Source organism: Naegleria fowleri, assembly GCF_008403515.1.
Source record: "Naegleria fowleri strain ATCC 30894 chromosome Unknown tig66, whole genome shotgun sequence".
NCBI classification, from domain to species: Eukaryota; Heterolobosea; class Eutetramitea; order Acrasida; family Naegleriidae; genus Naegleria; species Naegleria fowleri.
Window position 1 is genome coordinate 71,837 of NW_025407998.1, and position 27,362 is coordinate 99,198.

Genomic DNA, 27,362 nt, shown 5'->3' on the forward strand with positions numbered 1-27,362 from the left:
ACCACATGAGGTTTGACAAGATGACATTTTCATTTATTTTTAAAAATGTGATTTAAACTTTAAAAATCAAGTGCCCTTAATCAACGAAATCAATTATTTCATGAATCATTAACGTAATTTCCGTGGCCACTTAAATCTTTCCCAAGTGGCATCCAATTCTTGTTCGTTCAACGCTAAAGAGAGAGATTATTCAAGAAAGAGCTGGAAGAGAGTGAGGATGAGATCATGAGATCAGTAATTTGCGAGTAGAGTAGGAAAGTGTGAATGATGCAAGAGTAGTAGAAAGGTTCAAATTGTGGTAATTATTCGACTTGGTATGAAATTTCAAAAGAATTCTTCAACCATTCCTGTTGTGTTTCAATTCTTTTGTTTATAAAGAACATTTGACATGTGCTTTTACTGCTTGGTTCTCTTATTGCTCTCTATCATTGGATTATTCAATAATGAGGGGATGGGAGGATCTTTTCGTTTCAAAAGATTGAGTGGTTGTGGATTTTCTTGGAGTTGTTGTTGTTGTTCGATATTCTCCTTATTACTGTCAGAAAAGAGCATTTTCAAACTGTTGTTGTTGTTAATATTTGAAGAAAGAAGACCTTTCGATCGCCCAATTTGTGGTGGTCGATCTTTGAGATTCGAAGCAGCACTGGAAAGTGGAATGTTGTTCGATGTGGTCGACAACGACGACGACGACGAATTTAACAACATTTCAGCAATGCTATTATTACTGTTATTACTTCCACGTTTCACATAAATAGATGCTCGTTCTCGAAGAGGAGCCTCACCACTCATCGTCGTATTCGTCATGGAAGTAGGAGAAGTGGATTTACCTGCGTTGGCAGTGAATGAAATATTACTCTGATTGTTCGTGAAGGAATCTTTCACATTCATATTACTGAAGAGAGGTTTTGGCAATTCTGAAGCTCGTTGTGCCAAATTGGCTGTCAAAGCACTAAAGAGAGGTTTCGTGGCTGCCCATTCTTGTTTTTGAATTTTTCGAATGAGATTGTCTTTTTCCAAGATCAACTTTTGAGCTCGCATTAATTCATCTTTCAAGTCATTGTTTTCTTGCTTAATTTTCATTTGGTATTGAATCTTTTGTTTGTGATTGTTATGGCCAATGATCATCTCGTGGTCTTTTCGAAGCGATTCGAGCTCTTCCTTTAATTGGGCTGCTTCGGTGGCACTTTCTGAACTCTTCAACTTTAAAAATTCAATTTCTTCTTCCAAACGCTTTTGTGTAGTTTCGAATTGCTCTTTGGTACGTTTCAATTGTTCTTCGTGTTGCATTTGTTGGGTCAGCTTGCTCTTCTCTAAAGATAACTTTTCATTAAGGTCATCCAAAGTCGATCCTAGCTCATTAATTTGAGCTTCCTTTTTAAGAGCAATTTCTCTTTCAGATTGTAAGGATTGAGACAATGTGTCACATTTCTTTTTGAATTGAGAAAGTTGTTCTTGCAATCGAGACATTTCGTGTCCAGAAGTCAATTGTCGGATGAGATCTTGTTGTTGATCAATTTCTGATTGTTTCTTCTCAATTTCAAGTCGAAGATTATTCACCGTGTCTGACAAGGTGGAATTTTCCTGTTCAAGCTTTGCATTTTCAGACTCGAGAGAGGCGATTGCTTTGGCACGATCCAAAAGTTTCTCTTCTTGCTCGCTGATTGTTTTCTTTTGCTCTTCAAGTGTCTCGGACAATGATTGATTTTCTTGTTCGAGAGAGGCAACTATTTCTTCTTTCGATTTCAACTTGTTGATCGAGTCTTCCATACGATCTTTCAGCTCTACATTGGAGGCTTGGGCTTTTTCGAGTTCCATCTTTAAATTTTCAAGCTCAGTCTCCTTGACCTTCAATGCGATGGTTTCGTTCATGATATGATCATTCAACTCTCGTGACATTTCTTCTTTTTCTTTGATCATTGCATCTAGTTGTTCTTGATATTGCTCAAGTAAGGTTTGAACCTTTTCCAATTCTTCACTCTTCTCCTTCTTAAATTCTTCAAAGTTATTTAACAGAACTTGTCTCTCTTCAGCATTGGTCTTGTTCTCCATGTTAAGAGCTTCAATGAGTTCTTGAAGATTGCGAATTTCCTTCTCGTATTCCTCTTTAGCCATGGCTTCTCTTTCGAGAATTTGTTTTTTCTCCTCTTCTGAAACACTTCCAATCGAGTTGACATGAGTAAGGAGCTCGTCATTCTTCTCTTGTTCAAAAAGGATGACATCTTTGAGAGAATTGAGCTTCTCTTCGTAGTGGGCCTTTGTTTGTGAAAGGTCTTGAAGTGCTTGTTGATACTTTTCTGAAATTTCTTTCACACTTTGTTCAGAAGTGTTGACCTTTTCCTGTAACTGTTCTCTTTCAATGGAAAACTCTTCAGACATAAATTCTAGGCGTGACTTGAGATAGGACAGCTCTTTATCCTTATCCTGAAGTAATTGCAGTTTGGCTTGGACAGCTTCTTTGAGAGATGAAATTTGTACTAATGCATCCGATAAGGAGGTGTCTTGAAGGGTTTGAGCTTGACGTACCATTTCCAATTCCAGATTCTGTTCCTCCAATAATTTCTGCTTCTCATCAAGATTGGTCGTGAGCGAGTTGACCTGAGAACAAGATTCTTCGAGTTGGGTTGTGATTTCAAACATTTGTTGTGTTAACTTTTCTTCAATCTGATTCTTGTGACTCTCTGAAACTAAAATTAAATCTGTCAACTGTTTCACCTCATCTTTAAGAGATTCCACCTCTTGCTTCAGAGTATTTTCATTGTTTCTCAACTCTTGCATAACAATTTGTGATTCCTTCTCTCTCATGGCCAACTCTTGTATCAGCGATTCCTTTTCAGAAATGGTCAATACTAGTTCATGTTCTCTAAATGAGAGAGTGTCCACTTGATTATTGAGCGATTCAATCTTGGTATGGAGCTCTGACAACTCTGAGCTCCTTGTCTGTTCCACCACTAGAGTCTTATTTTCATAGAACTCTTTCGTCTCTCTCAATTCTTGCAACGTATCTTGAAGCTGCTTTCTAATGGTTGACAATTCATTCTCAGAATTAGATTTGATCATTTCTTCTCTGAGCTTAATCTCTTCCATGCTGAGGGCAGCCTCTTTCATATTATTTTGAACGGTTTGATTCAAGACAAGAATTTGATGATTGAGTGCTTCAATTTGATGGTCCTTGTCGGATAGTGTGCTTCTCATTGTTTGAATTTCCATCTCATACTGTGACACCAAATTCGAGAAGGATTCACTTTGATTAAGCTTTGACTTTAAATCTTCAATTTCAATCTTTTTCTTTTCAAGCTCAAACATTAACTCTTCGACTTGTTTTTGGCTTTCAGATTGTTGCAGTTTGAGAGACTCTTCCATGAGCAATAATTGCTCCTCTCGTTGATGTTGAACTTGTTGTTGTTTTTCAATATCGTCAATAATTTGCATGACTTCATTTCTTTGATCCAGAGATTCTTTCAAGTTATTAATGACATTCATACATTCTTCCTTTTCAACAGCAATCTCATCAACAAGTTGTTTGACACTTTCGAGTTGTTTCCAGGCCAATTGTTCATTCTCTTGACTCTTTGTCAGTTCTTGTCGTAAAGTGTTAATGGTCTCTAAGGATTCTTCATTTGCTTGTTCCAAACGAGTAATTTCTCCCAGCAATGTTTGATTCTCGTTGGACTGTATTTGTGTTTGAATGACAGCAGAGGTTCTTCTGTATGTCTTTTCCATTTCTTTGATTTTGGTAACAAGTTTTTCCTTCTCTCCAGTCAGGTGTCGTATGGAGGACTCGAGACTTTGAATGTATTGATGTAAATCTCTGTATAGATCTCGATTGGTAGCAAATTCTTTCGAGAATTGTGATTCATATTCGTTGAGCTTTTCTTTGAGCTCGATATTCTCAATTTTTAACATGATCACATCAGGATGTTGTTCTGGCGAGAGAGCCTTCTGGAAAAGTGCTTCAGCTTTGGAAAGCCATTGATCTTCATTCTCCAATGAAAACCTGTCATAGTCAAAATCAAATTCATTGTTGGTCTTGTCAAAATCAAAATCACTCCCAGAAACAAATCCATCGTCCTTAGTCTTGTTGAGTTGAGTTTTTCCTAACATTCTTGCAATCCTCGACTCTCTGAGCCGCAAAAAGAATCGAGTACTTGCCAAGAGTTTATCCTTTGAAGAAATTGCCTTCTTCAACTCGTCAACACGATACGACAGAGAAGAGTTCTTTTCTTCCATTTCATCTAATTGGGATGAAAGAAAAATGTGTTGATTTTGAAGCTCGGCAATGTAATTTTCCTTTTCCAAATCATCCAAAGGAATTGGTTGAGGAGGAGTGAGTGCTCTTGGAACATCTTGAATCTTTTTGTTTGCTTCAAGTAATTGTTTTCTGAGAAGTTTGATTTGTTCTTGCAAGAATGGAATACTTCCAGAGGTTTCTTCGTTGATTTTGGCCTCATTCTTAATACGCTTCGCTCGTTGGGCGAAAGTGAGAGTGGAAAGTGTTTCTGAAAGTGAGGTAATTGCAGGACTGATATTTGCAATAACACAAGTCTTAGAATTCCCTCCAAGAGAATCCTTAAGTAAGAATGTCAACTTGCTATCTCGGTATTGAACATGGCGAGAAATTCCATTGGCCACATCGACAAGATCTTTAATCACCTTGCCCAGTGTAGAGAGAGATTTGTTAATGGCACATGCTTCCTTCAAACGTTCACCTTCTGCGTGTGAAGTCGATTGTCTCTCACTTCCAGCCAAGTCAATTAGATTGAGTCGAGAGGTTCGAATTTTTGTGCCACCTTCTGCAATTTCTTGTGATTTGATATAGATTGTAAAGACAGAGTGAGAACGTGAGCTACGATCGTTCATGGCCGTTGCACTCACATGTCTATTTGGAAGTCCTTTTTGTAGAATATTCAGGGCATCTTTTGGTGAAAGAACATCTTCATGGGTTAAATCTTCCACATAAACTCCTGTTTTGAAATCTTCTCGAAGTGTCAAGCTTTTACCACTTGTACTTCCATCAAAAGACGGTATCTTGGGAGACATGTCTAAAAGATCAGTGATTTTCTCCATATAAATTTCGAGTAAGGAGCAACTGACAATAAATTTAATGTCTGATTGTTGCCTTCGTTTCTCAATTTCACTAAACAAGTAATAAATCACTCTCGGTATCATACCATACGATGAAGGTAAATTGTAGTAATTTTGAATGTCATCATCGGTCATTCGTTCATTGTCGTCATCAACAAATGATGTTCCCATTGTAAAGGTCTATGTGAGTGAAAATTATACATTTTCGTTTTGTTACCATGATAATAACGTTATTAAGGTGAGATGATATCATTCATTGATATGTGAAGATATCCATACATGACACGATCATGAAAAGAGAAGGTGAAAAACCTAACATCAACCATGACGAACACACTTACCTTTCCTGAACCCGTTTGTCCATAACAAAATATTGTTCCATTATATCCCGATAAACAACTATCTACAATTGGTTTTCCACAACAATCAAAGATTTCCTTTTGAGTCGTGAGTGGATTGGCCACATAGTCAAACGTAAAAGCCTTTGGTTTCTCTCGTGGAGTAGTCAAAATTTGAAGTGTCCGTTTTGTAGTCGTATCTACCTGTACGCAATTATGTGTTTCATGATCGGCGAGTGGCCGCACTCTCACGACTACTCTTACACTTGATTTATCATCATCGTCTTGTTTTGCAAAGATATCGGATTTTCTGGTACTTCCCATCAAGGTTTCATCGTCCAATAGAGAATGATGATGATGAAACGAGGAAGAGGGCGGAGAGAAGAGTGTTGTAGAGCCTCCAAAGGCTAACGTGGAGGGAGATGTAAGAAAATTGTTAATTCCTCGTCGGACGGATGAGGATGGTGTTTGAAATGGGTTTCTTCTCGTTGTTGTTGATGATGATGATGATGAGGTGGTGGTGGTGGTGGTGGTGATGCGAGGAGAGGAAAGCATCCGTTCCAATTCTTGAGAAGGAGAAAAGATTCCACTCAAATTATTGGGATTGTTCGTCATGGTATGATTGGAATGATCTCTCTTAAATGTACAAGTTGTTGAAGTTGTTGAATTATGCGGTTGTCAAGAGGTAACAGTGTTATTTTTACTAGTCGAGGAGGGTGAGTAGGTATGGAACAATTTTTTTAAAAATGATTTGGTTTTAACATGAAACGTTCAAAAATTTGAAAATTTGGCGCCATTTCGAAGGCGGGTGTGGGACATGTGTGTTTCGTGAATCAATAATAATAAAAAATAATAATAATAAAATTTGACACACATCCTCTATTTATCTTCTTGAATGATAGAGGCCTGTCACAAATCGTCTTATGCTCATATCAGCCCCATGTAAGGAAAACGGGGATTCAACAATGGATTTGATTCCAAGCCAGCAACAACAAATACCAAAAACCCTAATAACGGATTTGCCGACTTCTAATGGGGTTTCTTGTGTTATGTTGAGATGGCAATCAAATGTTGGCCAGACTATGAAATTTCCCTCTCTCATCCCAATTCGAGCACTCCAACAAGTGAATTTTCAATATTTGATTTGAACAACAAAAAAAATTGAAAAAATTTTTATTGGCCCTTCGGTGCCTCAGGTCTTTCGTTTTCCCAGTATTGATTAAAAGCTCTACCCATCAAGAGCGATAGAATTGCTTGAATGTCTACCCAGTACTTGATGATGTCCTGTTTTCTTCTTGTAAAATATGTGTCGGAGTTAAGAATGATTCCTCTGCTGTCGATAAGGAATTTGGAGGAGGTTAGAATTTCATTTCGGTCATGGTGAATCAATTCAATGTTTAGAAGCCTCTTCATCTGTTGTTTAGCATACATTCTTTCCTCCGATAGTAATGTGCAACGTGTGGAATAATGTTCAATAGTTCCGGTGCAATTACATCTGGGGCAGGTGTGAGTTTGTTGTTTAAATGTTTTCATGTGAGCATTGTGCATGTTTCTCCAGATTGCATATTTTTGTTGGGGAGAGATATTCTTTGACTTCATGAAATTGAATGTTGTTGGGAAGATGCAAGAAGGGTTAAACTTATTCCTGCTCTTCAAAGTTATTGATTCATTCCATTTCTGAAGTTGTTTGTTCTTGATGAATGTTGCAATATCTGGAATCCAGTGGTTATTGGATTTGAGGATAATTTGGTTTTGGGTAAGTTGTCTGTGAGGAATTATCAATTTTCCTGATGTGCATCCCTTTTTGGCTAATTTGTCTACGTGAATGTTACCACTATTTTGGTGGCCTTTAACTTTGATGATGGTGATTTGTAGGTTTTTAGATTTCTTGAGGAATTCAAATTCAGTTTTAAGGGGGAGAAATGGTCCTCGGTATTTAGGATTTGATAGCAAATTGATACTTATTTCGCTGTCTGTGTAGATTTTTGCTTTTGATTTTGTTGGTAATAATCGGAGAGTGTAGACAATACTTAGTAGTTCAGCTAAGTTATTGCTATGGATTGGGTCAAGTTTGAATTTGTGTCTAGTTGTTATATTTTTGGACTGTAAAATAATACCAAATCCAGTTCCTTGTTCAGTTTTAGATCCATCAGTCCATACTTCAAAGTTTTTACATTTCTTATGGTATTTTAGTGATTCTTCATTTACAAGTTGAGGTATGTAGTTGCAGTTATCAACTTTAAGCTCATACTTCCTTGCTATGTGGTGGAAGTTTTCAAATATATTTAGGTTTTTGGATTTTTTGGTGTTGAATGTTGATGTGATAGCATCATTTACCGCTTCTTGCATGAGTTGGTAATTGTGACATGAGATATTAATTAATGATCTTAGGGTTATGATATCAGTCATCATTTCAAGGCATGGAATACCCATTCCTCCTTGGTAGATTGGTAAGTATAGGCATTCTTTAGGTGTTCTTGCATCAATATTTAGTTTTCTTTTGATTTGGTTTCTGATTGAAGAGTCGAATGATTCTATTTGGGATTGGCTTATTGAATTACTGCGTGCAAGGTGTGTAATTTGGGATAAGGTTTTAGATGTGACTACTTGTTTGAGATTATATGGTTGAATCAGATTAATTGGGAGGATGTTAAGGATATTCATCATCTTATGTTTCCTTTTTTCTAGTTCTTCCTTAAATAATTTAGATTCAAAAAGATATCCTCCGAGGATTCTTTGGTTGTCTTGGTTTGGAATTTTGGTATTGTTAATCAAGGCCTCGTTTGGTTTAGGGAGTGAAGTTGTAATTGATTTGGATGGATTAATTTCTAGGAATATTTGTTTGAACCATCTGTTAATTTTCTTGAGTCTTTTGTTGTGGAGAGTAATGTTAGAATTGATAATTGACATATCATCGGCAAAACAAAGTGTGGCAATATCATCAATGTCTAGATCTTGTGGAGTGATTGGGAGTTTTTCTCTTTCAATAATTTTATCAATAATCATTTGGGAGATGCAGTTATAGATTAGAGGATCTAGAGGACATCCTTGTGGGATTCCTCTTGTCTTGGTGAATTTTTCTGATAGTGTATGATTCCATTCTATTTGGATTTGATGATTTGAGTAAGCATTAATGATGAAGTTTTTAAGTTCTTGGGGGAATTTGCAGTGGGTGAGCGCCATGTCAATGATTTTGAGTTCAATGGAATCATATGCAGCAGCAATATCTATATTGGTTAGAATGAATCCTTTCTTTTTGAATTTGTTAATGAGGGCTTGTATGAGGATGCAGTGATTTGTTGTTTCTCGATTTTGGGTGAATGCTTGTTGTCTAATGTTGATATTTGATTCGGCCCAATCTTTAAGTTTGAATGTTATAATGTTGAATAGGAGTCTATATCCAATATTCATGATTGTGATTGGTCTTAGCCATCCTTGTTTCCAGCATTTTGGGATGTCTTGATTTTGGATCATGTCATTAAATGCTGATGCTAATATATTGGGATTGATATTTTCAAATATCTGTTTTGTTGTGAAATCTACCCCTTGTGTTGTTGATTTCATTCTTTTCAACGCGTCCGTAACATCTTCTTTAGTTATTGTAATGTTGGACGGTCCTTCTTTAACTGTTGATTCACCTGGTTTAAATTTAATTTCTGTTTTGTCATCTAGTTTTGAGGTGAATTTGTTTTTAAAGTAGTTCACAGCTCCTTCTTTTGTTATTTTGGTTGAATTCCAATCAATTTCCTTGTATTTGAGATGGTGATCGAAGTTGTGGATTCCTTTGGTGTGTTTGTTATTAATGGAATCTATGAACTTTTTTCTATATTCCGCAAATTCAAGGTTATATTGTTCTTTGAGTTTCTTCTTTGTTTCCTTTATAGATCTTTTGATAGTGGATTCATCTTGGGTTGTTTCCGATAATTTCTGTTCATGGAGATTATGGAGCTGTTGTTTCAAATTGGTAATGATTTCAGATTCCTTAAATCCCTTAATAGGATGTGGTTTATGAGATTGGTTCTTGATCTCATGATTGAGTTTTTTCAATTCGCTGTTGTTGACGGGAAGAGATTTCAAAATTTCTTCGAGTTTTTTTGCAACACTTTGCTCATCGCTGATTATTCGTTTCCAGGTTGTTGGAATTAATAATTTAAATTTGAACATGATTGGTATGTGGTCATTTGTTGTGACGAGTGGTAAAGCTTGTTCATGTTCTATTTCAATGTGACTCGAGTGGAATAGGTGGTCAGGTCTTGAGATTGTTTCTAATATTTTGTTTTGTGATGTGTATTTTCTGATGTAGGATGGAATTATTGTTTCTCTTTCTTTTAGGTTATGTTGGTCAATAAATGTTTTCCGCTTGGTGTCTTTGTAAGCATTTCCTTCTGAACTAAAATTCATGTCAACAATCACTATTATTGGTTGGTGATTTAGGGTTGATAGGGTTTCAGATAATTTCTCGAGTAAAATATTTTCTTCTTCTTCATTTCTGTTTCCAGAGTAGTTATAAATATTAAATATATTCAATAAGCATCCACCGATGTGGATGGTGCATAGTTGGAGACGTCCTTTCTTTTTGTGACGTTGATGGGTAAGGACAAAAGTTCCATCATGAGAATTATTATTGTTGAGAAAAGAATAATATCGATAGAGGTTTTGGTGAAAAGTGCGTGTGTATTGTGAGTTGTTAATGTGTGATTCTTGGATTGCCATGAAGTTAAGTTGATAGATATCCATAAGCCGTATGATTTTGTCCAATCTACTTGATTGATTGGGATCCTTTGGAAGGATTCCATTCACATTAAGGGTTGCAATAGTAAAAGTCATTCAATATCTTCATCATGCATGTCCTTTCTCTTCCCAGCTTGGACGAGTCTTTTAACACTGTGCATTAGAGTTTCCATATTCTTAGCAATATTTGATATATTGCTTTCCATATTGGAAACTCTTTTTTCAAGGCTGGTAAACCTTGCTTCATAATTATTTGGAGTAGTAATAGTTGAGAAGTTAGAGCTTTCTTTCTCTGTTGATTGATTTGATTTGGAGATAGCTTTTTCTTTAAAGAACTGCGCTTTGGACTTGAAGGATTTTGTGATGATTATTGCCATGCTTGGTTTCAATAGGATGGACCACTTCTAAGATACGATCGACTTCAGTATCAGATTTAAGAGTCACTATGGTGTTATAATATGATTCTTCAGGATTAAAAGGAGTGCCTTTTCATCGATTTTGATAGAGTTTGGGTGAATAGTAATTCCTGCTTTAGTGGTGTTATCTTTAACGACGTTTACGATTTCATGTTCTTCAAAATCTGTAGAGAGGTTGATAAAGACTTCAAAACGGGAATCTTCAGCTAGTTGAGTATAAGTTTTGAGGTGAGACCATTCGGTGTTAGAGAGGATTTCTTGTAGTGATTGTAAATTCTTAACTGTAACAGTGGTTTTGAAGCAGCTTGAGTCTGGTGGTTTACTAATTCTCATAGCTATTAAACCTTTAGATTTCTCATGCCAATTGCATAGGCAGGAGATCATATGGAGAATATTGTTTTCATCGTTTCCAGTAAGATGTTGAGCGGTGAACTCTGTGATTTGGAGAGACATATCAGAGATAAAGTATTTAAAGTTTGTTTGACTTTTGGCGGTATTGAGGTTCTTGATGATTTCGTCTCTTGAGCTTGATGAGGACGGAACAATTTGGAGTATGAATGGTCTTTCAGAGGGGACCCATGGATCCTTCGCAAGTTTGGAGGCCTTGAGGTGATTGAGGAGAAATTGAAGTGCCTCTTTGTTTTTGTACAAGTTGGTTGCGCAGTATATTGTTAATCCTTTGTTGAAGTCGATAGATTTCTTAGTTGTTGGGCGGGTTGATCAATGCATTTTTGCGGTCTTTGGTGTTTTTTTTGGTTGAGGTTTTTTTACCTTAGGGTTCGAGTTATCTTTGGTAGAGAGATTTTTCTTGTTTAGGTTGATATTGGTTGTTGTTTCTTGGTTGAATCTACGGCTTTGGTATTTGTTCTTCATAGGAATTTGTTCTTTTTTGTTGTGTGTAAGTGTGTGTGGTGTGTGTGTATGTGTATGTGTTTGTGTAGAAGATGGTGCTTGTATTTGTGTTTGGGGGAATATTGGAGTGGACATAACTGACTCATCATTTGGAGGGTTATCATTGATTTTAAGATTAGAAGTAGGTTCATGCAGTTGCTTTTCAATCATATCATTAATTACTTTAGTGAGATCATTCATGGTAGATTGTAGGTATTCAATATATTTTTCAAGGTGCGCAATTTTAGTGATTAACGAGGGATGATCGTCAGTCATTTTTTAAGGGCTTCGAACAACAAAAAAAATGGTCAAACAACAAGCATCAAAAAAGTCTTCCGCATCCTCTTCCATGATGGATAAAATTAAAAAAGTTGAAAAACAAAACAAGATGAAAGGAAATAATCCTCCGATTGCTACATCTCAAGGAAATAATGTAAAGAATAATAAAAAGAAGGAAAAGAAGAACCAATCAACAGAAGCTTTATCCACTGCTCCGATCATACCATCGGAAAGCAAGGAAACGAAAAAGAAGCTATCAAAAAAATCTCTCATGCAAGGTGATGAAATTTCAAATATTTTGGACAGAAAAAAGAAGAAACCAGAAGAAGAAGAAAATCAAGAAGAATCTAAAGAAGAAGAATTTTCCGAACCTGCAAAAATAGATGACATTTTTGAATCTGTCAAGAATGAAATAATGGAGAAAAACAAGAAATTGAAACAAGCTAAAAAGGCTGCCTTGTCATCCTCTTCATCATCGGCAGCTGATGATTTATTTGAGAGTAACGAAGAGTTTGCCAATCAGAAGAAACGATCAGGAAGAAAAACGATTGACGGATTAGCCGTGTATTCGGTGGATGAATTGAAAATTGGAAAGGGAGGAAATACAGATTTGTGTCCATTTGAGTAAGTGTTTAGAAATGAGATCATTCAAAATTCTCTAACATTAGACAATTAGTTGTGATTGTTGCTTTTAAGCAAGATGGCCAATAACCACTGCAGCACTTCTAACCTTGTTTTGAGTTGATATGAATGTTTTATTGACAGTACAGACAAAGTATTGAATGTTTTATTCCATTGGGTCAATAAATCATTGGTTAGAACTTTTTGTCACCAGGACAAGAGCTTTGATGTATGTAAATCGGGTCACCTGATGTGGCATCGTATCCACAAACCCAACAAAAATGATTGAGACAAGCTCTACAAGTCATGTGATTGCATCCTCCATTTTTCTCGATAGGTGTCGAACATTTTGGACATTTTTTGGTAAAGCTGTCAAGGTATTGCTTGAACAATTTTTCTTCATAGTCACAAGAAACTCCTTCATGAGACCTCTTCTTGCATTGAGAACAATAAATAATGTCACAATTCAAACATTCGTATGAAGATGGAGTGATCATTCGACACAACTGGTTGCATACATCACAATACTTCCACTTTAGAGAATTCTGGAGCAAGTACTTGTTCAAGACAATTTCACACTTCTCCTTGAAAGAGGCCATGTTATTTTTGTAGGTGCTGAGAATTTCAAGCACAGGAACTCTATAATTGCATTCATTGCAAAGAATAGATTTTGATTCAATAACAAATCCATCCAGCTGAATCGCAAAACAAGTGACACAGAAAGGATGACCACACACAAGTGTCTGTCCGTGTTCAATTTCTGAAAAACAAATATTACATTCGTGTTCACAGGTCTTCTCTTGACCTTCGGTTTCAATTTGTTGAATCCTTTGTTTGATCTTTTCAAACTCAGTGTCTGTTGAAACGATAGTCAATTTTTTCATCTTGATATCCTCAATAATAATGTCACCATCAAATTTGAACTGTTTTTTGAGCTCGCTCAACTTGGGAACCACTTTTTTAAGTGATTTCACTATAATAGATCGTTTTAAATCATTCTTAATGGACTGCATGATATCCTGACTCACTTGTTCACGATCTTGCTCTTTTCCATAAATTTTCACTTGTTTGGTTCGAGCATCTGCTGAAATATAGACCTTGTCCTTGTTGGCTTTCTTTAGCTTTTCTTTCTGTTTTTCGAAATCCTTAAATTGAGCATATGAAAGCGAGAGGGTGGTACATTGTAAACTCTTTCTAAGGAAGGTTTTAGCTTTCTCAAACTTTGTCAAGTCATTATTGGCAAACACTCGAATGTAACAAGTGTTACCAAATTCATTCTTGTTTTTCGTTTTTTCATGTTCCTTGGTTTTGAAGACCGCTTTGCATTGAAATTGTTGTTGGACCATATGTATGGAATAATAAATATCCTTTTTGAAAAGCTCAAAGACTGCAATTGGAAAATAAATCTTTTCATCCACATTGTATGAAATGTAGAGTTTTCCACAACCAAAACTAGTGCCATTCAAACGTTGAACGATTTCGGAAGCACTTGATTGAGAATTATACTTGACCAACGCTTTGCATTCCTTTTTTTCTGGTTTTGGAGGAAACATGTCAACAAACTCTAAACCGTTAACTTGTGTGAATAATGATTGTACATGGGTATGGTAGTATTCAAAGGAGCTATAATTAATCTCCTCACGTAAGACCTCCACCTTCGATGGGAAAAGTTTAAAACGAGCTAACAGTTGGCAAATACTCTCCTCATCAATATCAAGACCTAAATTTGAAAGCTCTATCACATTTTCTGTCTTATCTGTATTATCAATTTTCTTTTCTATTTTATCAATTCGAGCCAAGAGAGGAAGAGTTCCAGGTATTTTCAATGCCAACATCGCCTCTTTCAATAAGAAAGTATTGGGAAAGTGAATACGTGCAGTTCCTTTCGAGTGTGACAAGTACCATTTGGCAATGAGTGAAGGAACTTCACCGACTAATGAAGTTGCACCACAAGTGGAAGTTGGAAAGAGTTGCAAGTCATTATTGATGTTTTGGTCTGCCTTTAACTGACGGAAGGCAAGGTCAGCATCTTCCCACTTGTTGAAAACCACAAATCCCTCAATCTTTTGCTGTGAGGTACGATTGGGATAAATTTCAAAGTCCCACAATTTCCCAAACTTTTCAAATTGTTGTTTCAAAGAGCCTCGAAGGAGCTCTGAAGCTCTGAAATTGAGTCGAATAAATTGATTGTTGGTAAGGACATGAACAACTTCAAGGCCACTTCCAATCACGACTCTAACCGTATTTTGTTTGCTTGGGACAAATTCAAATAAATACTTTTTGACTTTTTCACAAGCTCTTTGGACCATCTCATTCACACATTTCAAACAGGTAGCTTCTTGTTCTTCAGAAACCTCGAATTTCAAGCTACTCGTTGTTTCATCGACTTCAATCATACAACCTGTGGCTCTTTCAAGATCTTCAATCATTTCTCCCTCTCTATTTTGAAGAATTTCAACACAAGCTTTAGGAATTTGCTTTTCGACATACTTTTTCACATGTCTCACAAGTTTAGTTTTGTCTAAGGATTTGTTATATTGGCACACGACATCAATCTCAACGGGAGTCACATTCTTCACATACAACTTGTCAGTTCTAACAAGTTCATAGAACAAAATGAAGTTTGGAGGTCTGTCCTCTGAAAACACAGAAGAGGATGGATGTAAACAGGCTTCTTGGTTCAACTCGACAAGTTTGTAAATGATTGAACCATCATTTCTAGTACCATCGTAATAGGCAACATTTGCATTAAATCCTGCAGTAATGCATTGAAGAATGAGTTCTTTCTTTTTTTCATCAGAGTTGATGACATCAGTCGTTGGATTTGTTGCAATTTTACATGCTTTGACATTTCTTGACAGTTCCTTGAATGTGGACTCTGCAATTTTAAATGCCACAAAATTCAAGCTATTTTTTGAGCACCATTCTTTTTGAGATTTCAGAGATTTCAATGTTGAGAATTGCTTGTAAAGTGAATACAAAGAGTACAAGTCACCTTCACTCTTGGAAAGGGAGACCTTATTTGCTAAAATACTTTCTTTTGATTTGGAATCAGTCACTTTTAGGAAGATCATTCCTGAGACAGACATCATGGAAGCAACTCCGATAATTTCCTTTCCTATACCAGATTTCACTCCTTCGATAATCATTCTCGAGGCATATGGATCCATGTAGAGTTGAGAGGCATATTTTCCGTCCTCAGTTATGGAAATGTAATCTCCCTGTTCCTCTTTTACAAATCCCAAAGCAATGAGCTTGTTCAATTGATCATTAAGCGCTACATGTGAAGGTTTTTCAATCAAGTCATAGTGAATGAGATCATGTCTGAGGAGTCTGGAATGGCAAGTCAACAATTGAAGAATTACTGTACCCAAATGAGTTTTGAAAATATCGGCAGGTTGTGAAATGTTAAATTGCATAAATTCAGAGTTGTCATATAGATTGAAGCATTCTCCTTGCTGTGTTCTTCCTGCTCTTCCTTTTCTTTGCAGAGAGGAACTTTGACTGATAAAGTTCACCTTCAACAAGGAGATGTTTCTATTTTGATCAAAGCTTCTCTCTTTCACACGTCCGGTATCCACAACTGTGGTGAGTCCCTTAATGGTCACTGACATTTCTGCAATGTTGCTTGCAAAAATAATCTTCACTTTGTTGGAATCCTGCAATACTTTTTGTTGGGCTTCAGGGCTCAATTTTCCATGAAGGGCAAGAATTTCATAGTCGTGATGCTTGGCTTTTAGTTCTTGTTTCAATTTCCGACATGCAAGCTCAATTTCTTCTGGATTTGTCAAAAATACTAAAATATGACCCTTCAAGGCATCTTTCTTGACTTGTCGATGATTCAATAAAATATATTTCACCTTATGAATAGCTTGAGAGACATAGTTGGGTTGTGATTTTTCCCAATGAACCTTGACAGGATACATTTGTCCAGGAACCTTAATGACAGGACACTTTTCAAAGTATGAAGAAAATAATTCTTCGTCCAACGTAGCCGAGCTAATAATCAATCTCAAAGGAGATCCAGATTCTCTCCTTCGTTTCACCAATGCTTTCAATTCTGATAGCAAAATATCAGTAAAGACTGTCCTTTCGTGTGCCTCATCAATCATCACACATCCATACTTTTTCAAATTTCTGTCTTTACAAAGTTCGTTCAATAAGGATCGATCGGTCATTAAGATGAGCTTTGTTCGATTGCCCTGTTCATAATTTCGTGCTCCTTTTGCTGCAATGAGAGGACTGTCTTTACAATTCATTTCTTCACTGATTCGATGAGCCAATGTGGTCGTGGCAACTCTTCTTGGTTGAGTGCATGCTATTTTTCTTCCAAAAAAGCCACTCTCAAGTAAGAATTGTGGAATTTGAGTGGATTTACCACTTCCAGTTTGGCCTTGAACTAGAATAATGTCATTCTCGGCAATGGCTTTAAGTATCTCATCTCTGTAGCCATAGAAGGGAAGAAGAGCAAGGGCTCTCTTGAATTCTCGTTCATAGGCTTTGCCAAGTAATTCATAATTGGTGCAGTTCGCTCGTTTCCTTTCGAATTCATCCATTCTATGGTTATAGCTAGCCCTTTGTTTTTGAAGAAGATTCTTTTCATCCTCTAATGCTTTTCGGATGGTCATGTACTCTTCTCCAAATCCTAAGTTTTTGATGTTCTCCAAATGTTTCTTCATGAATTCTTCCTGTTTGTAAAGAAAGTGGTTAGCAATAACATCCTTCATACGATTCACATAATCTTTAAGTTGATCCAAAGTACTGACTTGCTTGGCTTGGCTTTTGGAGAGTGTATCAAGAATAAAAAGGTCCTTTTGTTCAGACAACAATGGATCTCGATCATCCAAATCAAAGACGTCAGAAATGCTAAGACTTTCGCTGCCTGAACAGGACTCGATGTCAAAGTGATTTGCAGTACTTCCATTACTTGTTGTGCTACTAGTATCACTAGTATCATCATCATCATCAGAACTCGAGCCGTAATCACCTCCTAACAACAAGTCCGTTTTGAATTTCTTCTTTTTCCATTCTTCCATGAGTCGTTGCTGTCTCTTATTTAGAGTGCTTGACGGATTGCTGACAGAACTGTGATCAAAAGTACAGTCAATGGTATGGCAATTCTCTTCATAACGACATTTGGCTCTACGTTTGTGAAAATAATTGCAAACTCTGTTTTTACATTCGTCTCCAGCAGAACATGGAATGGGAATGAGTTTTGGCAATTTTTCCAATGTGGTATTCATTGAAGGGTTCTGTTGTGGAACAGTAGTAGTAGCTACTACTACTACTGAACTAGTACTACCACTTCCAATCGTACAAATAGTATTGCTGTTGTTCTTATTCACTACAAATGAACCACCACCCAATGATGGGTTGTTGTGAATATTCACAACATGGTTTGGCCTTGCCACAAGAGGAGTGTTCAACATCACGTGTTGATTCTTCATGGCCTCTTGTTGCTCGAGGCTCCAAAAGTGTGGGTTCCTTTCGGTACGATGAACGAACGTGCATTTAGTATTTTTGCACTTTTCACCATAATGACACGATTTACGTTGGTAATGTTGCATCACACATAAAAAGTTTCCACAAGAGTCTTCTTTTTGGCACAATTGTGGTACGAGTTGTGGAAGCTCCTTTTGGGAACTTGATCCCTTGTTGTTATTCTGGTTCTGGTTGTGGTAAGGATACTTGGGCAACATGATGATTTTTTTTGTATTTGTGGGAATGAATGTGTGATCACGCTCAAGTTTTGAATGAGTGGTGACAAGTTGGGAATTCGCAAAAGGTTCGTGATGAAATTTAAATATAAACACTCAAGCGCAAAGGACGAAACTGGACATCAGATTCTCAATTCTGACTATTGATTCAAAAACGAATGAAACAAAATGAACCCGACTGTGGGAATGAAGCCTTATGTTTGCCTTTGCTTAACTCCGAAATTATCTCACCTTGCTTGAACAACAACAATAACAATTCAAGGATATTGTTACCATTGTTGCGCAATAACAATGAACAATTCATGTTGGAAAATGAAAATATTGTTCGATATATCAAGAGGAAATTGATGAGTGTCACAAAAAGCTAAAACTACTTGATTCACTTCAGTAGCACCAGAATTATCTATTCTAACCCTCAACATTAATGGTCTCAGAGAAGAACCATTATCAGCCCTAAGAGGCTACCTCAACTCAATCACTCCTGATGCAATCATGCTCCAGGAAGTTAAAAGCGTCTATATTGGTCCAGATTTTCCCTCTATATATTATTCTTCATTTACATATTATCACAATCCAAGAGATTCCTATGGTGTATCTATTTGTCTCAACAAAAGCACTTTCAAAGATATTGAAGAAATCATCTTAGATCCGATCATTAAGAATAACGCGCGAATTATTGGCGTGAAATGTAAAATCAATTCAATAAACACTCTAGTAATTTCAGCGTACTTTCCAAACCAACCAGCTGACAGATGTGAATTCACACATATTCTTGACGACCTAATTGAAAAAATATCCTAACTACAAAATCATTATTGGAGGTGATTATAATGCGATATTATCAGAGAATCACTCCTCAAACGAATCTAGAAGAACTGATCAAAACATACTAGATCTTATTAACAAGAGAAATCTTAATTACTTCCCTTTCCCTCATTTATCATGGCACCTTCATTATACTATTAACAAACAATCCAAGTCTATAATAGGCTACATATCCACAGATTTTCCAATTGCATCTGGAGAAGTACTGAATGCCAACTTTATATCAGATCACAAAATGGTTAAAATTCTACTTGACCTCTCATGTCAACGAACACCTTTGTTAATTCGGAAGAAGCGTAACTTTCAAGATCCCAAAAATAAGAAAGAAGTGCTGGTCATTAGCAAAGAATGTGTATCTCAAGTTAAGAATTTAGAATCTGATAACGACAAATGGCTTTTCATTTGTGATAAACTAGGCGACAAATTTGTGGAGGTCAATCCACCTAAACTTGATCCTAAAATCTACAAATATAATAAGCAATATAAGAAGCTCATGTTAATACTTGATAGAAATGAGCACGGATATCCTTGTGACAAACTTTTGACCACTATTGGTAAAACTTTAGAACAGGTTCCAAAATGTCTTGCAAGTGTCAAAGAGAAAATCAAGAACCATATCAAATGGAGCCATGATAAGGCTTTGAATAGTAAGATGAAATGGTGGGAACAGAATTATGCAACCAACTCTAAACACTTGCCTCTCATCCCTTATGAAAAATTCCCTAAAGATTTAAGACAATTCCTGATCTACAAAGATTGGTACAGATTAAGTATGTGAGTTCCTGACCCTAAAAATTTACAAGTGAAATTACACAGTGACATCAAACATTCCAATCCTGTCACCCAGATTGGCAACATTCTCAATAGCATGGATTTTGGAAAAATCAAAGACGAAAGTAAATACTACAAATATATTGGTAACAACACATCCCTGTCAAACCTCTTGAACAAAGCAACACTAATTGGTACTGATGGATCATGTAACAATAATATTGCTGGATACGATATTGTAACTGATCAGAATGTTTCCATCTCCAGTCACACCTTAGGACAAGGAACTTCCTACAACAGTGAAGTTCAAGCATTCCACACAGTTGTTAGATTGCTAGATAACAACACTCCTAGAACAACAGTCATAGATGCGAAAAGTATTTATGACCAACTTTTCCAATTCAGAAAATCTAGACATCCTTATGTCGAAGAAATTCGTAATTATTTAAAAGTGAAAGATCAGATCAAAATTATGCATATTAATAGTCATACAGGTAAACAAGATATCTATAGCCGTATAAATGAATTAGAGGACAGGGCTGCTAAGAAAGGTGCTGATTGTAACAACATTCTTACTAATATTCCATCCAATAATTGGTATATTATTATCAACAATGTATTATATACTCAAAACACTAGACAAACAATGTACAAACTTATATTTCAACGCCTCCACAAAAGAACATACACGCCAAAAAACCTTCCTCCCAAGAACAGAAAGTTCACCAACATTTACCCCTCAATAGGAATCGGTTTCAGAACCTTAAATCTAATATTTAAAATTAGAGTGAACGTGATGAAGACTTTGGAAAATTTAAATAAGATATCCAAGACGAACTTGCTATGTCCTTGCTGTAGTAGAGAGACAATGCAACACATTATTTTTGAATGTAAATACTGTAGTGATATAAGAAAAGAAATGTTTAGGAATTTATATAATATCTCAATATATGCAAAGAATAACAGGAAATTCTCCAAACGACTATTGTACCTCATCAAGACTAAGCAAGATATCCATAGCCTAACAGGTGCTAAAGTTGGATTGGGTAAGAAATGGGACAAAGTATTTACTAAGGAAGCTTATTGATCTATTACTAAAATGTGGATGAAACGAAATCATTTTTTCATGTAAGAATTGAAACTCACTTGGAATGAATTTGAATAACAATACGATTTTAATCCCAATTTCATTGATTTGAACAAGTTTAAACTATACATGAAATACCCACGACCATGAATAATAATTGAAATTTACAACAAGTTTACACTTTAAAATATTTGAAATTAACACTAAACCTTGATGACAGAAATAATAATTGAAATTTACAACAATAATTACACTAACTTTGATGACATGAACCACCTTTAACTGTACTAATTGCACACACAGCCATGAATAACGTTTGAATTTTCGAACAAATAAACGCATGGACAGTGATAACAAAAAAAAATGAAAATATTATTCTGAAGCATTTCATACTCTTCATGATGATGATGATGATAGGGTAGGATATGTAGGTAACACAAGGATCATCATTCCCGATTTAAAAGCAACTCTCTGTATTGACAAACCTTCATTCGAAAAGCCTTTGCTTTGCTTTTTTCATTTTTTTTAAAAAGAGTTCCAAGTTCAGTTGAAATGTCTGAAATCAATTCAAATCGGCAACACCAACAACAACTTCCACAAATGATCATGACTCTGCTCTCCTCCCAACCCGATGTCTTTTATAATGAAGTTGCAAAATTTATGAATTCACTGGATATTTATCACTTGTGTGTTGGATTTTTACAATTATTGAAGAAAATGAAAAGTGTATCCGAGTCATCATTCTCTTCAATCATCATTCATGAATTTTTGGATCACTACGGATACAAACAATTTAAATCCCGATCCCAACGTGTGTATGCTCGAGTGGCATGTCAAGTATTACATGAGAGATCATTGAAAAAGAATCTAATTTCATCAAAACATCATTCATCCATGTGGTGGATTGTAAATGAATCTGCTCATGAACAAATGGCTGAATATTATCGTGTTTTGTCATTTGAAATATTTAATCAAAATTCGGAGGAGAATGAATCACTCATGGATGTGAAATTGAAATTATTGAAACAATTTCCAAAATTGATCCACAATGACACTTTTAAAGAAGATATGTCACTTTTTGAAATGTATGATCAATTTTTGAAATTTGAAATTAGATATTTGAAAAGTAATTATTGGAAATTTTCAAAACATACAGCCTTGACTGATAGTTATGGCATTGGAGTGGTTCTACAAGATCAAGTCATGGATATGAATATTGCTATTTATGGTCATGAAAAAAGTGGAAAAAGAGAAATGATTCGATCGTATTGTACCAATGCATTTGGTGGCAATAACGAAACAGATGATTTCGATTCGACACAAACATGTAATGTCATGATTGATGGATATGTGTTTTGTGTCAAGATGAGTGCCTTTTCCATCCACACCATGATACCACTTGTCACTACTCACACGCTCGCTTCTCGACAGGCGATAAATTCTCAACAAGATGCTTTGGAGAATAATTTATGCAACAACAACGAAAACACCAACATGACAGTTCCTGAAGCTGTGATTTTTGTGTACGATTGCACCAAACATTTCACAGAGAGAAATATTTCGACCACCCCGAGCACCTCAACTTCTGTCAATGCATTATTGCGTGAACATGAATTACAAATGAAATTATTACCAGCCTTACGAAAATTAGTAATGACCTATCCTTTTACTCCCATTGTGGTCGCAATGAGTAAGATCGATTTACTGATATTGGACGACAACAACTACAGTTGTAGTGACGAGCTTTCGTCTCTGTATGAAGTATTGAATGAATTTCCTCATGTCGTGCAAGTTGTGGGGTTTTCTGCGCTGACTCAAGAGGGTTTGAAATCGTGTTTTGATGAGGCCTATAAAGCTGCCATCAAAGCGCGTTACCAATGTTCATATGACCCCAAAAAAAAGGATAAAAAATGTGAAATTCAATAAGACCACCATATCGACACAAGAATCATCACCACCGTCATCCAAACATGTACATGAGAAAACTAAGATGGATAGAAATGAATTCGAATAATTATGAAGTCGTTCCTGGGTCAGCTTGAAGCCAATTAAATACATTTCTGTACAAGTTAGGAAAAATTTATTGTTGCATCGACAAGTAATTTTCACTCTCTGAATTTTTGTATTCCTCAATTAAGCCAGTGACTACTTCGGTACAGTCATCGAATTCACCTTCATCGAATGCATCTGTAAACTTATTCATGAAGGCCTTTCGTTCGTATTGTTTTTGGAAATTTTTAATGATGGTCTGACAGAGTCCTGCAATGGAGGTGTGATTGGCCATCATTAAACCACTAACACGATTTTGTGTTTGAATGTAGGGCGATTTCTTACTGAGTACAACCTGTATGGAAGAAGGTCCCCAAGGTATAAAATTAGCTAAATTCTTCTTTCGTATTAAACTTAGTGATTTGTGTACTTGTGTTGGATCAACTTCTCCCTGTATAATATTGAGAATGGAAATGTAGCAGCCCTTCTTTGTGTTCGTGCTGACCATGATATTCTTGGGATTGAGGAGTCGTCTCATGACGTCAAGAACGCTTGTTTTTTGAATTTTCGCCTGATTGTCGACCACACTGAGTGGTGTATAGCTGGTCATTAAAAAGTGACATCTTGGGGTTGGTACCAGAGATGCAATGAGTCCTACCAAATCATTGTTCATATATCCTGGATATCTGAGAGTTGTTGTTGTGGCTGCCATCACTGTTGATACTAGACTATTAATATTATCCACAGTTGGATTGGCAATTTTAAGTCTTTCGGTAGCAATGTGATTGAGAGCAGTATTATCCAAAACAACGACAGAATCTGCATTGAGAATTAATCGTTTGAGAGCCAATAGGGAGTTGTAAGGTTGCACGACCACATCACTCACACCCTGATTCGAAGGAAAAACTGAATAGGTTTGAATGAGTTTTTTAGGATATCGATCATTGAGCTTTTCCAAAACGTACGAGCCCAAACCACTTCCTGTACCACCAGCAATGGAATGCAGCAATACAAAGCCTTCCATAGAATCGCTATTATCGGCCTCTCGATCAATAATATCCATCAATTCTTCATGATACTTTTCCGCTAATTGAAATCCACATTCCCAACTATTTCCAGCACCTCCACCATCACCTGGCAAGTAAATATTCTCGGGATTGAACAAATTCTTTAGTTGAGCATTTTTCTGAATACCATCAATGACTCTTGGTTCCAAATCAACAAGAATTGAACGAGGAATAAAGTGTTCATCATCGGCCTGATAGAAGAATACATCTTTACGGTCACCGGCTCCTTGCACTGCAAAATCTTCTAGAATGCCTTCGGGACCAATTCCGTGCTCGGCACATAATCGTTTCCTATATAAATATTCACAATCAATGGCCATCATAGTTTTAAAATGATCATGTTTGTATAACGTTTATAATTCATCATCAGTGTTATCATAGATTTTACAACATTCATGATGGTTGGAATACAGGTAATATGATGGTTGGAATTTATGGATAACAGTGTTAGAACCGTAACAGTTTTGAACATTTCAAAATGATATCGTTACCATCATCCACAGAGATCATCTCAAAACAATCAACCACCAACAAAAACCACCTACCAAAACTCAGCTCCGATTTGATTTCCACATTGACCTGCTTGAAGGGTAATAATTTCTCTTGGCATTTTCGTTCTTCTATTAATTTTTTTTTCGTAGGATGGCAAAATATTTCTGGGCGCCATACAACGAGTTCCAGTAGGTTCAGTTCTCTCAACTTTTTACTACATTGAGAGTCTTTAAGTTTGTCTTTTCATGTTTAAGGAACTCTCAAACCTCGTTTCGTTTGATCTTCGATAAACATGTTATATTTGGATCGTTGAAGAATTGTGAAATTTGGTTGACTTGTTGTTACTCTCATGTCTCGTGCTGCTTTTAAAACTTTTTGGTCAAATCTTTAAAGCTAAAAAAACGAGAGTGTCCAACAACCCGGACAGAACCCAACAGTAATCGAGACAAGTCGTCGTTCTCTCTCGCCAATCGTTAAGAGTATTCAGAGTCGCCCGTTGAAGGCTCCCACCTATGCTACACCTCTCGAGATTGAGAATTTACTTTAGCTGGCTGATTGCTTGGTGAGTGGGTTCTATCAATTTTCAACGCCCATGAAAGGAGGTCAGTGTCCAATCAAGAGAGATCAAGCCTTCTGAATTGTGGTTTTGTTTAATTGAATGAATCATTTTGTTGTTGATCAAAACTCTCGGTAAGGCCTTAAACATTAAAGAAACGGATTTTCAAAATTATTTATAGAAAAATTCATTGAAAGAAAAATGAGCAGAAGATACGACAACCGCACGACCACCTTCTCTCCCGAAGGAAGATTGTATCAAGTGGAATATGCGATGGAAGCCATCAGCCATGCAGGAGCCGCACTCGGTATTGTAGCTACGAATGGTATCGTGTTGGCAGCTGAAAAGAAAATTACTTCCAAGCTTCTTGATAATGAAAGGAAAACGGAAAAGATGTACCGATTGGACAATCATATCGGATGTGCTGTTGCTGGTATTACAGCTGATGCCAATATTTTGATCAACTCGGCTCGTCTTCATGCTCAACGTTATCAATTCATGTATCAAGAACCAATTCCTGTGGAACAACTTGTAAAAACTCTCTGTGATTCGAAACAAAGTTACACTCAATTTGGTGGTATGAGACCTTTTGGTGTCAGTTTTCTGTATGCTGGTTGGGATAAACAATATGGATATCAATTGTATCATTCTGATCCTTCAGGAAATTATGGTGGATGGAAAGCAACAGCAATCGGAGCAAATAATCAAGGCGCTCAATCCATCCTAAAACAAGAATGGAAAGAAGATTTAACCATTGAAGGTGCCAAAAAATTGGCAGTCAAGGTTATGACCAAGACCATGGATAGCACAAGTTTATCAAGTGAAAAGCTTGAATTTGTCACATTCACAAGAGACGAATCGGGTCAAGTGGTTTACACAGTACTTCCAGATAAAGAGGTGGATCAATATTTGAAGGAAGCTCAGGAAGAGAAGGAGAGAGAACAACAACAACAGGCACAAAAGCAAAATATTTAAATAACATGTAAAATTATGTGTAGTTTTTTTATGTGGTGTCAGTTTCACACAAATATTGCAAGGTCATGGTTGTGTGTCAGGTCCAATGCTTTAGCTTAATTGCATTTTCAAATCACTAAAATCTGCTTTCAACATTCAGTCTTTACTGACTCACAAATTTATACATGGCTGGTTTGTTAAATCTCATGAGGTATTTTCGTGATTGGTCGTATTGGGGCAACCATTTGCTCACTTGTATCAGTATCTTTCCTCGGGTGCCTCTTGACTCAGATATAGAGTAAGCAGTTTTGACATTTTCCAAATTCATTTCATCGAAAGAGGTGGCAATATTTGGCTTAATTTTTCCACTCACATGATACGAAGCCAATTTCTCTAAATTTTCTGTCTGATTGTTTGAATTGACTCTGAAAAAGACAAATTCAGGTCCTAGACCTATCGTAGAAATGACTTTTCTCCATGAAACGAATGCACCTAGCGTCAACATATTCCACAATGAAATTTCTTGGTTGGCAACTCCAATCTGAATATACTTGGCCTTTCTAGATTTCAATAATTTCCATGTTCGTTTTCGTAACTGTTGGTCGCCAATGCAATCAATAATAACATCCACATTTGGCACACTATATTCAAAAGGCATGTCTTCTTCGTCAGCATTTTCAAGAACTGTTGTGTCACCCGTTGATATAGTTGTGTGTTCATTGGATTGTTGTTGTTCCGAGCGATGAGATGGGTCAGAAATATCCTCACTTGTATTTGTTTCTTTTCCACTCTTTATGCTCCTCGTACGATCATACAAGAGAAATGTCTTTTCAGGTTTCAACTCTTTCACCAATTGAACTCCCTTCTCCGTTGTACATCCAGCATAGACCTCCGCTCCTAATACATTCTTTGCATATTGCAAGCAATAATTCCCAACATTTCCAGAAGCTCCCAAAATCAATACTGACGAATTCTCTTTAACCTTTCCAATTTCTACTAAACTTTGATGGGCCGTTAATCCCACCATAGGAATAGTACAAGCCTCTGCATGCGAGAGCTCTTTAGGTTTTAGAGCCAATGAATTTGCGTTCACAAGATTAAACTCAGCCAAACATCCTCCGTAACCATTAATTCCAAAAACTTCATCTCCGACCTTAAATTTACTATCATCACCACTGGTCTGAACCACAATTCCACTCATATCCGAACTCGGGATGATTGGAAATGTAGTTTTTCCCACAAAGATATGTCTAAAGAAGCCATTCCGAATTTTAAAGTCCAAAGGATTAATACTCGTGTACATGACTCGGACCAACACTTGTTCTTGTTTTGGTTTTTTCGACTCGAATTGTGGAGTTTTAAATCTATTACTATATTGTAGAACGTTGAGTCCTCCGTATTCTTCGTAAAAGATGGCTTCCATAGTTGGAGGAATGGTGGTCAAGTTGGAGTTTCTTGTTGGTGATAATGAATTTAGGTCTTTTTCAGTCATTTTTTTTTGGTTGACGTGAAAAATTATAAATGGTGAAAGAGGTGTTTATCAACT

The 27,362-nt window shown here is 36.4% G+C and overlaps 10 protein-coding genes across 10 annotated transcripts; 4 read left to right on the plus strand and 6 right to left on the minus strand.

The window, feature by feature from the left end:
• Positions 1-396: 396 nt before the first annotated feature.
• FDP41_008850 (uncharacterized protein) lies at positions 397-6,035 on the minus strand (the record flags this gene model as incomplete). Its single annotated transcript, XM_044712747.1, has 2 exons — positions 397-5,262; positions 5,424-6,035. 2 exons carry the CDS (start codon positions 6,033-6,035, stop codon positions 397-399), a joined length of 5,478 nt encoding a protein of 1,825 aa, XP_044557315.1.
• Positions 6,036-6,593: 558 nt separating this feature from the next.
• FDP41_008851 (uncharacterized protein) lies at positions 6,594-10,133 on the minus strand (the record flags this gene model as incomplete). Its single annotated transcript, XM_044712748.1, has 1 exon — positions 6,594-10,133. The coding sequence occupies one exon, from the start codon at positions 10,131-10,133 to the stop codon at positions 6,594-6,596; it is 3,540 nt and encodes a 1,179-aa protein (XP_044557316.1).
• Positions 10,134-10,594: 461 nt separating this feature from the next.
• On the minus strand, positions 10,595-11,734 carry FDP41_008852 (uncharacterized protein; the record flags this gene model as incomplete). Its single annotated transcript, XM_044712749.1, has 2 exons — positions 10,595-11,170; positions 11,339-11,734. 2 exons carry the CDS (start codon positions 11,732-11,734, stop codon positions 10,595-10,597), a joined length of 972 nt encoding a protein of 323 aa, XP_044557317.1.
• Positions 11,735-11,762: 28 nt separating this feature from the next.
• FDP41_008853 (uncharacterized protein) lies at positions 11,763-12,432 on the plus strand (the record flags this gene model as incomplete). The annotated part of the gene is made up of 2 exons (XM_044712750.1): positions 11,763-12,361; positions 12,414-12,432. 2 exons carry the CDS (start codon positions 11,763-11,765, stop codon positions 12,430-12,432), a joined length of 618 nt encoding a protein of 205 aa, XP_044557318.1.
• A 120-nt stretch (positions 12,433-12,552) lies between these two features.
• Positions 12,553-18,057, minus strand: FDP41_008854 (uncharacterized protein; the record flags this gene model as incomplete). The annotated part of the gene is made up of 1 exon (XM_044712751.1): positions 12,553-18,057. One exon carries the CDS (start codon positions 18,055-18,057, stop codon positions 12,553-12,555), a length of 5,505 nt encoding a protein of 1,834 aa, XP_044557319.1.
• A 1,078-nt stretch (positions 18,058-19,135) lies between these two features.
• FDP41_008855 (uncharacterized protein) lies at positions 19,136-20,758 on the plus strand (the record flags this gene model as incomplete). Its single annotated transcript, XM_044712752.1, has 2 exons — positions 19,136-19,674; positions 19,717-20,758. The coding sequence occupies 2 exons, from the start codon at positions 19,136-19,138 to the stop codon at positions 20,756-20,758; spliced, it is 1,581 nt and encodes a 526-aa protein (XP_044557320.1).
• A 606-nt stretch (positions 20,759-21,364) lies between these two features.
• Positions 21,365-22,684, plus strand: FDP41_008856 (uncharacterized protein; the record flags this gene model as incomplete). Its single annotated transcript, XM_044712753.1, has 1 exon — positions 21,365-22,684. The coding sequence occupies one exon, from the start codon at positions 21,365-21,367 to the stop codon at positions 22,682-22,684; it is 1,320 nt and encodes a 439-aa protein (XP_044557321.1).
• A 154-nt stretch (positions 22,685-22,838) lies between these two features.
• Positions 22,839-24,424, minus strand: FDP41_008857 (uncharacterized protein; the record flags this gene model as incomplete). The annotated part of the gene is made up of 2 exons (XM_044712754.1): positions 22,839-24,105; positions 24,360-24,424. The coding sequence occupies 2 exons, from the start codon at positions 24,422-24,424 to the stop codon at positions 22,839-22,841; spliced, it is 1,332 nt and encodes a 443-aa protein (XP_044557322.1).
• Positions 24,425-25,063: 639 nt separating this feature from the next.
• FDP41_008858 (uncharacterized protein) lies at positions 25,064-25,837 on the plus strand (the record flags this gene model as incomplete). The annotated part of the gene is made up of 1 exon (XM_044712755.1): positions 25,064-25,837. One exon carries the CDS (start codon positions 25,064-25,066, stop codon positions 25,835-25,837), a length of 774 nt encoding a protein of 257 aa, XP_044557323.1.
• A 142-nt stretch (positions 25,838-25,979) lies between these two features.
• FDP41_008859 (uncharacterized protein) lies at positions 25,980-27,308 on the minus strand (the record flags this gene model as incomplete). The annotated part of the gene is made up of 1 exon (XM_044712756.1): positions 25,980-27,308. One exon carries the CDS (start codon positions 27,306-27,308, stop codon positions 25,980-25,982), a length of 1,329 nt encoding a protein of 442 aa, XP_044557324.1.
• Between the last annotated feature and the right edge of the window lie 54 nt (positions 27,309-27,362).